Below are 15,980 nucleotides of genomic sequence, written 5' to 3' on the forward strand. Positions count from 1 at the left end.
TTGACTGGGATCCCCATTAGCCGACGCCAAAGGCGACAGCCAGTCTTCCTGGGGTCCGACACATTACAAAAAAATATATTATAGACAGAAATACTTTACAATTGAGATACATTTAAAAAATATTAACCTAGACATTACAGACTTACTACATATGCCTTAACTAGGTGTGTGTGTTGTCCTACCCTGGCCCTCGTCCGTCTCTGTAGTCTCCATCTTGTCCATTAGGTCGTTGGAACTCCACTTGGTCATCTCCTTGGCGTGTAACAGCATCTCCTCATCCCCAGAGAAGTCCTCTGAGGAGACAGACAGTTGTAATAACATGTAATAACAGTCATAGAACCCCAGTAAGTAACAGCTGATGTAGTAACTGTAATAGCGGTCTGGAAATAAAATGTCATAGCAAACCGTGAGCGTCAAAGAACTCGTCGTCCGTGCTGTCCTCGGAGTCACGAGCGATACTCTGCATCCGCCACTCTGAGATGTTCTGGTGGACGGGGCTTCCTGTGTGGACAGGAAATAGGAAATAGAGTGAGGGCACTATTCTCTTTGAGACTTGATTAATTATTGAACAGAGAAATGCATCGCCCCACTCACCTCCTCTCTTCGAGGATCTATTAGACGACTTGGACGAAGTCGACCACTGCTTGGTGAGCTCTCCGCGCGTCTGTAAAGCATCTCCCAGCCCTGATCGTCCTCCCTCCACCTCTCCCCCCTCCCCCAGGGCCTTCACTCCCTCCTGGTCCTGGTCGGGGGTGGCAGAGGTCCCGTTGGTCACTTCCGCCCCCTCCTCGGTGTCACTGAGACTGTACTGGGCCATCGTCCTGGCCAGGGCTAGCTGGGTCTCCAGCTCCAGCTGTCTGATGTCCTCTATGGTCAGACCATACCACTCATCTTGCCAGCACCATGCCTGCCGGTGGGCTCGCACCATCACCTTGCGCAGGCCTGGGGAGGAGGGGGAGGAGGGGAGAGGGAAGAGCAGGAGATGAATAACATTATCACAGCGTTCTCGCTCTCAATTCCAATCAATATAATTATTTTCCTTTCTCTCCATACCCATCAATCGTGCATACATTCATTAGAAATAAACTAATGAACCTGTCAGTCATAATGTACTGAACAAGCACCACACAGCAGCAACACCACAGAGCAGTCGCACACACAACACACACATACTAGAAACACAGGTACAACACACACACACCTAGCTGGTGATTCAACATTCAACTCAGCCATAACACGAGAGGATTAAATGAGCTGTGTGTATAAATTAAGAGAGCGTATATGAACAAACAGCAGTAGGTCAGTGTGTGTTAGTGATGCGCGGGTCGACTCATAACCTGCAGTCTCTGCGGTTATATCCGTGGAGCGGGCAGGTTTAGAAGAATTAAATATTATGTGGATGAACAGCAGGTGGGTAAAGAGAAAAAGATGCATATCAAAATAATCAATAATAATTACTTTGCAATTCATATTTATACATAGTTTTTTTCTTTCATTATTAAAATTAAAAAATAAAAAAAATAAAAAAATTAATTGGGCATTAGTGCGTAGGCCTTTTCATAGAAGCATGCGGAAGGTGTGATTTATTGCTGGACTTTGTCTATTGTTTGAAATGTGTTGTTTCAGAAAAACATTAGGCTCCTGTTCAATAGGCCTAAATATTCAAATGAGGTAAGACGGATTTGATCGTGGACTACAGGAAACGGAGGGCCGAGCACTTCCCCATCTTCATTGACGGGGCTGTAATTGAGCTGGTAGAGAGCTTCAAGTTCCTCGGTGTCCATATCACTAGGGACCCATCATGGCCCAAGCACACCAACACAGTAGTGAAGATGGCACGACAACGCCTCAAGAGGCTGAAAAGATCTGAAAAGATTCTCAAAAAGTTATACAGCTGCACCATTGAGAGCATCTTGACTGTTGGCATCACCGTTTGGTATCACAACTGCTTGGCTACAGACAGTAATGCGTACGGCCCAGTACGTCACTGGGGCCATCCAGGACCTCTATACCAGGCAGTGTCAGAGGAAGGCCCTAAAAACTGTCAAAGACTCCAGCCACCCAAGTCATAGACTGTTCTCTCTGCTGCCATACGGCAAGTGGTACCGGAGCGCCAAGTCTGGGTCCAAAAGGCTCCTGAACAGCTTCTACCCCCAAGCCACAAGACTGCTGAACAGTTAATCAAATGGCTACCCTGAATATTTGCATTGACACCCTTGTTATTTGCACTGACTCTCTAGCAGCAGCTCTATGCACACTCACTAGACTCTACCCCACAACCTCACACATACTAAACTGACACTCCAACACTACATATGCTGACACACACAAAACGCATGCATATTGACGCCACACACACACACCCTTTAACACTCTTCACATATGCTGCTGTTACTCGGCTTGTTATCGATCATGATTGCCTAGTCCCTTTTACTCCTACCTACAAGTACATTTTACCTCAATTTCCTCAACTACCTCGTCCGCCTGCACAATTACTCAGTACCGGTACTCCTAATATATAGTCTCGATATTGTTACTTCGTGTTACCATTTACTTTTTAACCCTGCATTGTTGAGAAAGGGCTCGTAAGTAAGCATTTCACGGACCATTCCACACCGGTTGTATTTCGATGCATGTGACAAATACAATTTACAATTAAATGTGGAAGGAAAACGTAATTGTTCAATAAACGTTGAAGAGGGAAAAAAACGTAACTGTACAGCACATTTTCTATATTTGCGGGTTAGGGTTGGTGCTGGCCTCAGATTTTCATTTGATCACATATAGTCGGGTGGATACGGATGGGTTATCGGGGGAGAAGGGCCTTGTTCAGGGAGGTGACCAAGAACCCGATGGTCACTTTGACAGAGCTCCAGAGTTCCTCTGTGGAGATGGCAGAACCTTCCAGAAGGACAACCATCTCGGCAGCACTCCACCAATCAGGCCTTTATGGTAGAGTGGCCAGACGGAAGCCACTCCTCAGTAAAAGGTACATGACAGCCCGCTTGGAGTTTGCCAAAAGGCACCTAAAGGACTCAGATCATGAGAAACAAGATTCTCTGGTCTGATGAAACCAAGATTGAACACTTTGGCCTGAATGCCAAGCGTCACATCTGGAGGAAACATGGCACCATCCCTACGGTGAAACATGGTGGCAGCATCATGCTGTGCAGCAACGCTACCCATCCAACCTGACAGAGCTTGAGAGGATCTGCAGAGATAAATGGGCAAAACTCCCCAAATGCAGGTGTGCCAAGCTTGTAGCATCATACCCAAGACTCAAGGCTGTAATCGCTGCCAAAGGTGCTTCAACAAAGTATTGAGTAAAGGGTTTGAATCTTTATGTAAATGTGATTTAACTTTTTTATATACACCGCTCAAAAAAATAAAGGGAGCACTAAAATAACACATCCTAGATCTGAATGAATGAAATATTCTTATTAAATACTTTTTTCTTTACATAGTTGAATGTGCTGACACCAAAATCACACAAAAATTATCAATGGAAATCAAATTTATCAACCAATGGAGGGCTGGATTTGGAGTCCCACTCAAAATTAAAGTGGAAAACCACACTACAGGCTGATCCAACTTTGATGTAATGTCCTTACAACAAGTCAAAATGAGGCTCAGTAGTGGGTGTGGCCTCCACGAGCCTGTATGACCTCCCTACAACGCCTGGGCATGCTCCTGATGAGGTGGCAAATGGTCTCCTGAGGGATCTCCTCCCAGACCTGGACTAAAGCATCTGCCAACTCCTGGACAGTCTGTGGTGCATCGTGGCGTTGGTGGATGGAGCGAGACATGATGTCCCAGATGTGCTCAATTGGAATCAGGTCTGGGGAACGGGCGGGCCAGTCCATAGCATCAATGCCTTCCTCTTGCAGGAACTGCTGACACACTCCAGCCACATGAGGTCTAGCATTGTTTTTGCATTAGGAGGAACCCAGGGCCAACCACACCAGCATATGGTCTCACAAGGGGTCTGAGGATCTCATCTCGGTACCTAATGGCGAGCACATGGAGGGCTGTGCGGCCCCCAAAGAAATGCCACCCCACACCATGACTGACCCACCGCCAAACCGGTCATGCTGGAGGATGTTGCAGGCAGCAGAACGTTCTCCATGGCGTCTCCAGACTCTGTCACGTCTGTCACTTGTGCTCAGTGTGAACCTGCTTTCATCTGTGAAGAGCACAGGGCGCCAGTGGCGAATTTGCCAATCTTGGTGTAAGCACAACCACCACCTGTGGACGTCGGGCCCTCATACCACCCTCATGGAGTCTGTTTCTGACAGTTTGAGCAGACACATGCACATTTGTGGCCTGCTGGAGGTCATTTTGCAGGGCTCTGTCAGTGCTCCTCCTGCTCCTCCTTGCACAAAGGCGGAGGTAGCGGTCCTGCTGCTGGGTTGTTGCCCTCCTACGGCCTCCTCCACATCTCCCGATGTATTGGCCTGTCTCCTGGTAGCGCCTCCATGCTCTGGACACTACGCTGACAGACACAGCAAACCTTCTTGCCACAGCTCGCATTGATGTGCCATCCTGGATGAGCTGCACTACCTGAGCCACTTGTGTGGGTTGTAGACTCCGTCTCATGCTACCACTAGAGTGAAAGCACCGCCAGCATTCAAAAGTGACCAAAACATCACCAAGGAAGCATAGGAACTGAGAAGTGGTCTGCAGAACCACTCCTTTATTGGGTGTGTCTTGCTAATTGCCTATAATTTCCACCTGTTGTCTATTCCATTTGCACAACAGCATGTGAAATGTATTGTCAATCAGTGTTGCTTCCTAAGTGGACAGTTTGATTTCACAGAAGTGTGATTGACTTGGGGTCACTTAGAAATGTCCTTGTTTTTGAAAGACAGCAAATTTCTTGTTAATTAAAATAACATAAAATTGACCCGCAAAACACCAGTCTCAACGTCAACAGTGAAGAGGAGACTCCGGGATGCTGGCCTTCTAGGCAGAGTTCCTCTGTCCAGTGGCTGTGTTCTTATGCCCATCTTAATATTTTCATTTTATTGGCCAGTCTGAGATTGGCCAGTTTCTTTGCAACTCTGTCTAGAAGGCCAGAATCGCAGAGTCGCCTCTTCACTGTTGACGTTGAGACTGGTGTTTTGCAGGTACTATTTAATGAAGCAGCCAGTTGAGGACTTGTGAGGCGTCTGTTTCTCAAACTAGACACTAATGTACTTGTCCTCTTGCTCAGTTGTGCACCCGGGCCTCCCACTCCTCTTTTTATTCTGGTTAGGGCCAGTTTGCGCTATTCTGTGAAGGGAGTAGTGCACATTGTTGTACGAGATCTTCAGTTTCTTGGCAAGTTCTCGCATGGAATAGCCTTCATTGCCCAGAACAAGAATAGACTGACGAGTTTCAGAAGAAAGATCTTTGTTTATGGCCATTTTGAGCCTGTAATCAAACCCACAAATTCTGATGCTCCAGATACTCAACTAGTCTAAAGATGGCCAGTTTTATTGTTTCTTTAAATCAGAACAGTTTTCAGCTGTGCTAACATAATTACAAAAGGGTTTCCTAATGATCAATTTGCCTTTTAAAATGATAAACTTAGCTAACACAACGTGCCATTGGAACACAGGAGTGATGGTTGCTGATAATGGGTCTCTGTATGCCTACGTAGATATTCCCCCCAAAAATCTGCGGTTTCCAGCTACAATAGTCATTTACAACATTAACAATGTCTACTCTGATCAATTTGATGATATTTTAAATGGACAAAAAAAGGCTTTTCTTTCAAAAACAAGGACATTTAAGAATGACCCCAAACTTTTGAACAGTAGTGTATATATAATGACAGATTTCTTGAGTTATCTTCATTAAATTCAGACTATTTTGAGGAAATACTGGCAACGGCGTTTATACATTGGACAAATAGTACTATTTACGTTTTTTTTTTGCATTTTTCGAGCAAAGGGCTTTTAAAGGAGAATGCAAGCACACTCCTTCGGTTCGGCTAGCCGAGATTGGCTGGTGTGGCTAGTCGCCAGCAGAACGTCAAACTGAAGCATGCTGACTCCTTAAGCATTAGTAAATCACTGTCATGATGCAGACTGATGAGCTGACAGAAGAACACTGGCAGGAAATTAATCCTGCTGCCTTTCTTATCTTCTCTCTCACTCCTTCTCCCTGTTTTTCTTTTCATCATTCTTCTCTTATTACCACCATGGTTCTCTATACCTCTCCCTCCACATGTCACTCACTCTCTCATTCACTAAATCAAATCAAATTTTATTGGTCACATACAGTGAGGGAAAAAAGTATTTGATCCCCTGCTAATTTTGTACGTTTCCCACTGACAAAGAAATGATCAGTCTATAATTTTAATGATAGGTTTATTTGAACAGTGAGAAACAGAATAACAACAAAAAAATCCAGAAAAACGCAAAATATTATAAATCGATTTGCATTTCAATGAGGGAAATTACAAGAACACCATCCCCACCCAGAGGGGTTAATCTGTTAAAGTTTGTGAGGGTTTTAGGTGACAAGACAATTTTATTCAGCCTCGTGAGGTTGAAGAGGCGTTGTTGCGCCTTCTTCACCACACTGTCTATGTGGGTGGACCATTTCAGTTTATCAGTGATGTGTACACCGCAGAACTTGAAACATTACACTTTCTCCACTGCGGTCTTGTCGATGTGGATAGGGGTGTGCTCCCTCTGCTGTTTCCTGAAGTCCGAGATCATCTCCTTTCTTTTGTTGACAAATACAAAAAAATACAAAATACTGCAAAGTTTCCTAAGAACTAGAAGCGAGGCAGCACACTCAGTCCGCACCATCTTTCTCTCATGCTCATTCCACCTCTCAGTCTTTTTCTCATATTTTCTCTTATTTTCTCTCCCTTCCTTCCCCACCCACACATCTCTCCAGGTCTGAAACTTGACCAATGCAGTGACTCACAAACATACCAACGCCTTCCCTGACAATTCCAGCCACAGTGATCGATTGACAGGCCAAACTGTTAAGAATGTGGCCAGGATAACATGACAATGAGGAAAATGGGAGGAATAATACTGCCAATAATAATTAGAATGTCGTACTTGTTAGGTTAAGTAAAAACATTGTTAAATTGCATATTAAGTTTCCCTTTTCTTTTTGTCACAAATAATGGACTGAATGAAAACATTTCAACAATGTGATTTAACCGATTGATGTTTGTAAAATAGATAACAAAAATTATGTTAAATGCCTGTAAACAGCTTGGGGAGAAAAAATATGTCACAGATGAAATTATGTAATATAGGCCTACTGATTATTTCTCAGTATACTTGTGAGCTACTCATTGACAGCCCGTGAGCTACCGGCCGTGCAGTTTTCCACCATAGCTATATCCATCATAAATGCACTACACAATAAACTTTTATGAGAACAGTCAGCCCTCAAAGGCTATCTACCTAACGTTAGCTAGCAAATCAGTGTTGAAACAAGCTAGCTAACGTGAGCTAGCAGTCATTTTAGCTGGCCAGGTCATATTGAAAGCTAGCTAGCTACATAATATCAAACCTGTTGTCTAGTTTGCTTGATTAGCTAGCCATCTAATAGCCAATGCCATGGCAAGCAAGGTAGTATTTAAGCTAGCTAGCTAGCTAGCAAGATAAATACATGGCTCTGAGTCTGGCAAAGTATGGGGTAACGTTAGTTGCACCATGGTAAGGGTGACTTAAATAATTTTGCTAGCAACTTATCTCGCAACATTAGCGAAACCAGCTGCAGTAAAATATTGGCCACCTAGCAACATGACATATCTCATTTCTGGAGGCAGTGAAAACGCAATTTGAGCTAGCCCACCAAGGCTAGCCCAACCTGCATGCGCCACTCAAATGAAATAACGATACAAATTTAAATAGCACATAAAAATTGCAGTGGTGGAAAAAGTACCCAAATGTTATACTTGAGTAAAAGTAAAGTTACCTTCATAGAAAATGACTCAAGTCTAAAGTTTAAAATATACTGAACATAATTTGTTTTGTTTGTTATATATTTAAGGAATGCCAGGGGCACACTCCAACACTCACACATAATTTACAAACAAAACATGTGTGTTTAGTGAGTCCGTCAGATCAGAAGCAGTAGGGATGACCAGGGATGTTCAGTTGATAAGTGTGTGAATTTGACTAATTTCCTGTCCTGCTAAGGATTCAATGTCATGTTTTGTCTTATATTGTCTTGTCATTTTTGCTTTTCCTTCTGTTCGTTTTCCCCCTGCTGGTCTTTTTAGGTTCGTTCCCCTTTTTCTCTCTCCCTTCCTCTCTCTCTTCTCTCTATCGTTCCGTTCCTGCTCCCAGCTGTTCCTATTCCCCTAATCAATCATTTAGTCTTCCCACACCTGTTCCCTATCTTTTCCCCTGATTAGAGTCCCTATTTCTCCCCTTGTTTTCCGTTCCTGTCCTGTCGGATCCTTGTATATTGTTCACCGTGCTGTGTCTTTGTATCGCCCTGTCGTGTCGTGTTTCCCTCAGATGCTGCGTGGTGAGCAGGTGTCTGAGTCTGCTACGGTCAAGTGCCTTCCCGAGGCAACCTGCAGTTTATTATCGAGTCTCCAGTCAGTTCTCGTGATTACGAGTGAAATTGTTTTTATGCTTTATTTACCGCTCCGATTTGTCTAGGAGTATTGCTATTTCCTTAAACTGGATTAAAGACTCTGTTTTCGCCAAGTCGCTTTTGGGTCCTCATTCACCTGCATAACAGAAGGATCCGACCAAAGAATGGACCCAGCGACTACAGACGCTCGTAACACTGCCGTCGAGATCCAAGGAGCCATGCTCGGCAGACACGAGCAGGAATTGTCTGCTGCTCGTCATGCCATGGAGAACCTGGCCCCTCAGGTTTCCGACCTCTCTGGACAGTTCCAGAGTCTTCGTCTCGTGCCACCTGTTACTTCCTGGTCTGCCGAGCCTCCGGAACCTAGGGTTAATAACCCACCTTGCTACTCCGGGCAGCCCAAGGAGTGCCGCTCCTTTCTCACCCAGTGTGATATTGTGTTCTCTCTCCAACCCAACACATACTCTAGAGAGAGAGCTCGGGTTGCTTACGTCATTTCACTCCTTACTGGCCGGGCTCGAGAGTGGGGCACAGCTATCTGGGAGGCAAGGGCTGATTGTTCAAACAATTACCAGAACTTTAAAGAGGAGATGATTCGGGTTTTTGACCGTTCAGTTTTTGGTAGGGAGGCTTCTAGGGCCCTGGCTTCCCTATGCCAAGGTGATCGATCCATAACGGATTACTCTATAGAGTTTCGCACTCTTGCTGCCTCTAGTGACTGGAACGAGCCGGCGCTGCTCGCTCGTTTTCTGGAGGGACTCACGCAGTGGTCAAGGATGAGATTCTCTCCCGGGAGGTTCCTTCCAGTGTGGACTCTTTGATTGCTCTCGCCATCCGCATAGAACGACGGGTAGATCTTCGTCACCAAGCTCGTGGAAGAGAGCTCGCGTCAACGGTGTTTCCCTGCTCCGCATCGCAACCATCTCCCTCCTCTGGCTCAGAGACTGAGCCCATGCAGCTGGGAGGTATTCGCATCTCGACTAAGGAGAGGGAACGGAGGATCACCAACCGCCTGTGCCTCTATTGCGGATTTGATGGACATTTTGTCAATTCATGTCCAGTAAAAGCCAGAGCTCATCAGTAAGCGGAGGGCTACTGGTGAGCGCTACTACTCAGGTCTCTCCATCTAGATCCTGTACTACTATGTCGGTCCATCTACGCTGGACCGGTTCGGGTGCTACATGCAGTGCCTTGATAGACTCTGGGGCTGAGGGTTGTTTCATGGACGAAGCATGGGCTCGGAAACATGACATTCCTTTCAGACAGTTAGACAAGCCTACGCCCATGTTCGCCTTAGATGGTAGTCATCTTCCCAGTATCAGATTTGAGACACTACCTTTAACCCTCACAGTATCTGGTAACCACAGTGAGACTATTTCTTTTTTGATTTTTCGTTCACCTTTTACACCTGTTGTTTTGGGTCATCCCTGGCTAGTATGTCATAATCCTTCTATTAATTGGTCTAGTAATTCTATCCTATCCTGGAACGTTTCTTGTCATGTGAAGTGTTTAATGTCTGCCATCCCTCCCATTTCTTCTGTCCCTACTTCTCAGGAGGAACCTGGCGATTTGACAGGAGTGCCGGAGGAATATCATGATCTGCGCACGGTCTTCAGTCGGTCCCGAGCAAACTCCCTTCCTCCTCACCGGTCGTATGATTGTAGTATTGATCTCCTTCCGGGGACCACTCCTCCTCGGGGTAGACTATACTCTCTGTCGGCTCCCGAACGTAAGGCTCTCGAGGATTATTTGTCTGTGTCTCTTGACGCCGGTACCATAGTGCCTTCTTCCTCTCCGGCCGGGGCGGGGTTTTTTTTTTGTTAAGAAAAAGGACGGTACTCTGCGCCCCTGCGTGGATTATCGAGGGCTGAATGACATAACGGTTAAGAATCGTTATCCGCTTCCCCTTATGTCATCAGCCTTCGAGATTCTGCAGGGAGCCAGGTGCTTTACTAAGTTGGACCTTCGTAACGCTTACCATCTCGTGCGCATCAGAGAGGGGGACGAGTGGAAAACTGCGTTTAACACTCCGTTAGGGCATTTTGAGTACCGGGTTCTGCCGTTTGGTCTCGCCAATGCGCCAACTGTTTTTCAGGCATTAGTTAATGATGTTCTGAGAGACATGCTGAACATCTTTGTTTTTGTCTACCTTGACGATATCCTGATTTTTTCACCGTCACTCGAGATTCATGTTCAGCACGTTCGACGTGTTCTCCAGCGCCTTTTAGAGAATTGTCTCTACGTGAAGGCTGAGAAGTGCTCTTTTCATGTCTCCTCCGTTACTTTTCTCGGTTCTGTTATTTCCGCTGAAGGCATTCAGATGGATTCCGCTAAGGTCCAAGCTGTCAGTGAGTGGCCCGTTCCAAGGTCACGTGTCGAGTTGCAGCGCTTTCTAGGTTTCGCTAATTTCTATCGGCGTTTCATTCGTAATTTCGGTCAAGTTGCTGCCCCTCTCACAGCTCTTACTTCTGTCAAGACGTGTTTTAAGTGGTCCGGTTCCGCCCAGGGAGCTTTTGATCTTCTAAAAGAACGTTTTACGTCCGCTCCTATCCTCGTTACTCCTGACGTCACTAGACAATTCATTGTCGAGGTTGACGCTTCAGAGGTAGGCGTGGGAACCATTCTATCCCAGCGCTTCCAGTCTGACGATAAGGTTCATCCTTGCGCTTATTTTTCTCATCGCCTGTCGCCATCTGAACGCAACTATGATGTGGGTAACCGCGAACTGCTCGCCATCCGCTTAGCCCTAGGCGAATGGCGACAGTGGTTGGAGGAGGCGACCGTTCCTTTTGTCGTTTGGACAGACCATAAGAACCTTGAGTACATCCGTTCTGCCAAACGACTTAATGCTCGTCAAGCTCGTTGGGCGTTATTTTTCGCTCGTTTCGAGTTTGTGATTTCTTACCGTCCGGGTAGCAAGAACACCAAGCCTGATGCCTTATCCCGTCTTTTTAGTTCTTCTGTGGCTTCTACTGATCCCGAGGGGATTCTTCCTTATGGGCGTGTTGTCGGGTTGACAGTCTGGGGAATTGAAAGACAGGTTAAGCAAGCACTCACGCACACTGCGTCGCCGCGCGCTTGTCCTAGTAACCTTCTTTTCGTTCCTGTTTCCACTCGTCTGGCTGTTCTTCAGTGGGCTCACTCTGCCAAGTTAGCTGGTCATCCCGGTGTTCGAGGCACTCTTGCTTCTATTCGCCAGCGCTTTTGGTGGCCGACTCAGGAGCGTGACACGCGCCGTTTCGTGGCTGCTTGTTCGGACTGCGCGCAGACTAAGTCAGGTAACTCTCCTCCTGCCGGTCGTCTCAGACCGCTCCCCATTCCTTCTCGACCATGGTCTCACATCGCCCTAGACTTCATTACTGGTCTGCCTTTGTCTGCGGGGAAGACTGTGATTCTTACGGTTGTCGATAGGTTCTCTAAGGCGGCACATTTCATTCCTCTCGCTAAACTTCCTTCCGCTAAGGAGACGGCACAAATCATCATCGAGAATGTGTTCAGAATTCATGGCCTCCCGTTAGACGCCGTTTCAGACAGAGGTCCGCAATTCACGTCACAGTTTTGGAGGGAGTTCTGTCGTTTGATTGGTGCGTCCATCAGTCTCTCTTCCGGGTTTCATCCCCAGTCTAACGGTCAAGCAGAGAGGGCCAATCAGACGATTGGTCGCATACTACGCAGCCTTTCTTTCAGAAACCCTGCGTCTTGGGCAGAACAGCTCCCCTGGGCAGAATACGCTCACAACTCGCTTCCTTCGTCTGCTACCGGGTTATCTCCGTTTCAGAGTAGTCTGGGTTACCAGCCTCCTCTGTTCTCATCCCAGCTTGCCGAGTCCAGCGTTCCCTCCGCTCAAGCGTTTGTCCAACGTTGTGAGCGCACCTGGAGGAGGGTGAGGTCTGCACTTTGCCGTTACAGGGCACAGACTGTGAGAGCCGCCAATAAATGTAGGATTAAGAGTCCAAGGTATTGTTGCGGCCAGAGTGTGGCTTTCCACTCGCAACCTTCCTCTTACGACAGCTTCTCGTAAGTTGACTCCGCGGTTCATTGGTCCGTTCCGTGTCTCCCAGGTCGTCAATCCTGTCGCTGTGCGACTGCTTCTTCCGCGACATCTTCGTCGCGTCCATCCTGTCTTCCATGTCTCCTGTGTCAAGCCCTTTCTTCGCACCCCGTTCGTCTTCCCCCCCCCCGTCCTTGTCGAGAGCGCACCTATTTACAAGGTACGTAGGATCATGGACATGCGTTCTCGGGGACGGGGTCACCAATACTTAGTGGATTGGGAGGGTTACGGTCCTGAGGAGAGGAGTTGGGTTCCGTCTCGGGACGTGCTGGACCGTTCACTGATTGATGATTTCCTCCGTTGCCGCCAGGATTCCTCCTCGAGTGCGCCAGGAGGCGCTCGGTGAGTGGGGGGGTACTGTCATGTTTTGTCTTATATTGTCTTGTCATTTTTGCTTTTCCTTCTGTTCGTTTTCCCCCTGCTGGTCTTTTTAGGTTCGTTCCCCTTTTTCTCTCTCCCTTCCTCTCTCTCTTCTCTCTATCGTTCCGTTCCTGCTCCCAGCTGTTCCTATTCCCCTAATCAATCATTTAGTCTTCCCACACCTGTTCCCTATCTTTTCCCCTGATTAGAGTCCCTATTTCTCCCCTTGTTTTCCGTTCCTGTCCTGTCGGATCCTTGTATATTGTTCACCGTGCTGTGTCTTTGTATCGCCCTGTCGTGTCGTGTTTCCCTCAGATGCTGCATGGTGAGCAGGTGTCTGAGTCTGCTACGGTCAAGTGCCTTCCCGAGGCAACCTGCAGTTTATTATCGAGTCTCCAGTCAGTTCTCGTGATTACGAGTGAAATTGTTTTTATGCTTTATTTGCCGCTCCGATTTGTCTAGGAGTATTGCTATTTCCTTAAACTGGATTAAAGACTCTGTTTTCGCCAAGTCGCTTTTGGGTCCTCATTCACCTGCATAACATTCAAAATGTAACGAGTACTTTTGGGTGTCAAGGAAAATGTATGGAGTAAAAAAATACAATATTTTATAATGTAGTGAAGTAAAAGTAGTCAAAAAATATAAAAATAGTAAAGTAAAGTACAGGTACCCCCAAAAACAACTAAAGTAGTATTTTTACTTAAGTATTTTACACGCCTGCAAAATAGATAAACAATGTTATTTTGCAGGTGTCTATTCACTTTGTAACACCAGTGGTGGAATTAGTGCTTTCTAACTGCACTGAACCGACACAGTGGCATGCAGGAGCAAAACAAAACCTTTGAGTGGTCAAAACCATTCACCTTGAGGCGACAGGGGGGGGCTAAATGCAATCTGTTCATTATTATATCATATAGAAATGGACACTTCTTAATACAGACTAACTCAAAACATCACTAATTATTGAAAATGACAATTTACCCAAATGTATTGTGATAACGTTCTGGCAAAAAAAAGTTAATTTATATTTATTTTGAAAGTGGGGGTACAGCTGCTCTGTTTGTGCCATTACTCAGGTGCCTATGTACACACACACACACACACACACACACACACACACACACACACACACACACACACACACACACACACACACACACACACACACACACACACACACACACACACACACACACACACACACACACACACACACACACACACACACACAACCTACCAACATCGTGAATGAAGCGTTCTATCTTGGACTGCATGCCCCAGTATCTGAACTCCACCTTGCAGAGCTTGTAGGCACACATGACCGTGTTCTGGGTCGGGTTCTGGTTGATGAGTTCGATCCAGTCGTCAGTCAGTGGTCCTCGCTTGGTTCTCTCTGATAAGTACAGCTTAGGGTCCTCCTCAACCAGGTACTCATGAGGTGCAATGTAGTCCTTCACAATGTCAATGGGGTCTGGAGGAAGAACACAAACGCAGTCAGTACACAGACCAAAATGAGCCACATAGTGAATTATGAGACGATTACTTATTGACATTCCTTGACTATGTCTAATTTTGGAGTGAATGATGGCAGAGGGAACCAGAATAGAACTGAGAAAAAGGAGGAACAATAGTACTGCTGGCTAGGAGCCACTAGAGGTCTCCACTGCTCTGCTCTGCGACCTGAGTGTGTTGCTACGTGTGTGTGTGTTGTGTGTGCGCTTGCGTGCTTGAGTGTCTGTGTCAGAGAGATGTGCTGCAGCACACAAAGAGCAACAACAAACACTGATCTACTATCCCCATACACGCTACTCTGTGTATGTGTGTACGTGTGTGTGTGTGCGCGCGTGTGTGTGTGTGGTTATGTAATCGTCCCCCGCAGAGTCAGTCTGGGCCAGACAACACACCTATCACACACTGCACTGTGGGAGTGGCGCTGCAGTATTAAGCCAGCCAGCAGCTCACACTCACACACACTAGCAGCAGCATAAGACGGAACACACGCTGTCTGCATCTTAAAGACTACAGTGTGTGTGAAACAGCGAATTGCTGACTGCTCTCTGAAATCCATGAAGACCAGACAGACAGACTGAGAACAGTAGGCTTGAGAAGGCGTGTAGGCTTGTTTGTGTGTGTGTGTGTGTGTGTGTGTGTGTGTGTGTGTGTGTGTGTGTGTGTGTGTGTGTGTGTGTGTGTGTGTGTGTGTGTGTGTGTGTGTGTGTGTACCATACCTATAGTCCTTGTTCTTTTTTCTGCTGATGACAGATTGAAGCACTCTTGGGTCCCTGTGTCAGGTTTATAATACGTCTCAATGTCTATGGAGAACTTCTCTACGAATGGACAGGTATACCTGGAGAGAGAGAGAGGAGGGGGAGAGAGAGAGAATGAGAGAGAGAGTGGGGGAGTGGGAGGGAGAGAGAGAGAGAGAGAGAGAGAGAGAGAGAGAGAGAGAGAGAGTGGGATGCGTGATGTGGAAAGAGGGGAGAAGGTTTTAGGAGAATGTCTCTATTACATCTTGTCTTCGAGTAGGCATGTAAGGTAGGGGGTCTAGGGTAGAGATGCACAACTCCGGGCCTAAGGGACACACATTTATGTGTGTAATGATGTAAGTGTTTGTACATATAGCTGCAAGAAAAAATGTGAATTGGTCATAAAATTTGATCTGATCTTCATCTAGGTCACAACAATAGACAAACAGAGTCTGCTTAAACTAATAACACACTAGGTTTTCATGTCTTTATTGAACACAGCGTGTAAACATTCACAGTGCAGGGTGGAACAAGTATGTGAACCCTTGGAGATTTAATAACTGGTTGACCCTCCTTTGGCAGCTATTACCTCAACCAAATGTTTTCTGTAGTTGCGGATCAGACCTGCACAACGGTCAGGAGGAATTTTGGACCATTCCTCTTTACAGATCAGATCAGCAATATTCTTGGGATGTCTGGTGTGAACTGCTCTCGAGGTCATGCCACAGCATCTCAATCGGGTATGTTCTTCTGTTGAAGCC

The 15,980-nt window shown here is 46.3% G+C and overlaps 1 protein-coding gene across 2 annotated transcripts in view; it reads right to left on the reverse strand.

The window, feature by feature from the left end:
- Positions 1-15,980, reverse strand: part of LOC124048652 (membrane-associated phosphatidylinositol transfer protein 2-like) — an 81,536-nt gene that overhangs the window by 17,947 nt on the left and 47,609 nt on the right. For both annotated transcript variants that reach the window (XM_046369641.1, XM_046369640.1), the window contains exons 4-8: positions 15,202-15,320; positions 14,211-14,444; positions 595-942; positions 406-501; positions 183-293 (exon numbers count right to left, since the gene is read on the reverse strand). In XM_046369641.1, coding sequence (XP_046225597.1) covers positions 183-293; positions 406-501; positions 595-942; positions 14,211-14,444; positions 15,202-15,320 — 908 coding nt within the window. The remainder of the gene's footprint in view (positions 1-182; positions 294-405; positions 502-594; positions 943-14,210; positions 14,445-15,201; positions 15,321-15,980) is intronic.

The sequence above is a fragment of the Oncorhynchus gorbuscha genome, linkage group LG11 (assembly GCF_021184085.1).
Source record: "Oncorhynchus gorbuscha isolate QuinsamMale2020 ecotype Even-year linkage group LG11, OgorEven_v1.0, whole genome shotgun sequence".
Lineage (NCBI taxonomy): Eukaryota > Metazoa > Chordata > Actinopteri > Salmoniformes > Salmonidae > Oncorhynchus > Oncorhynchus gorbuscha.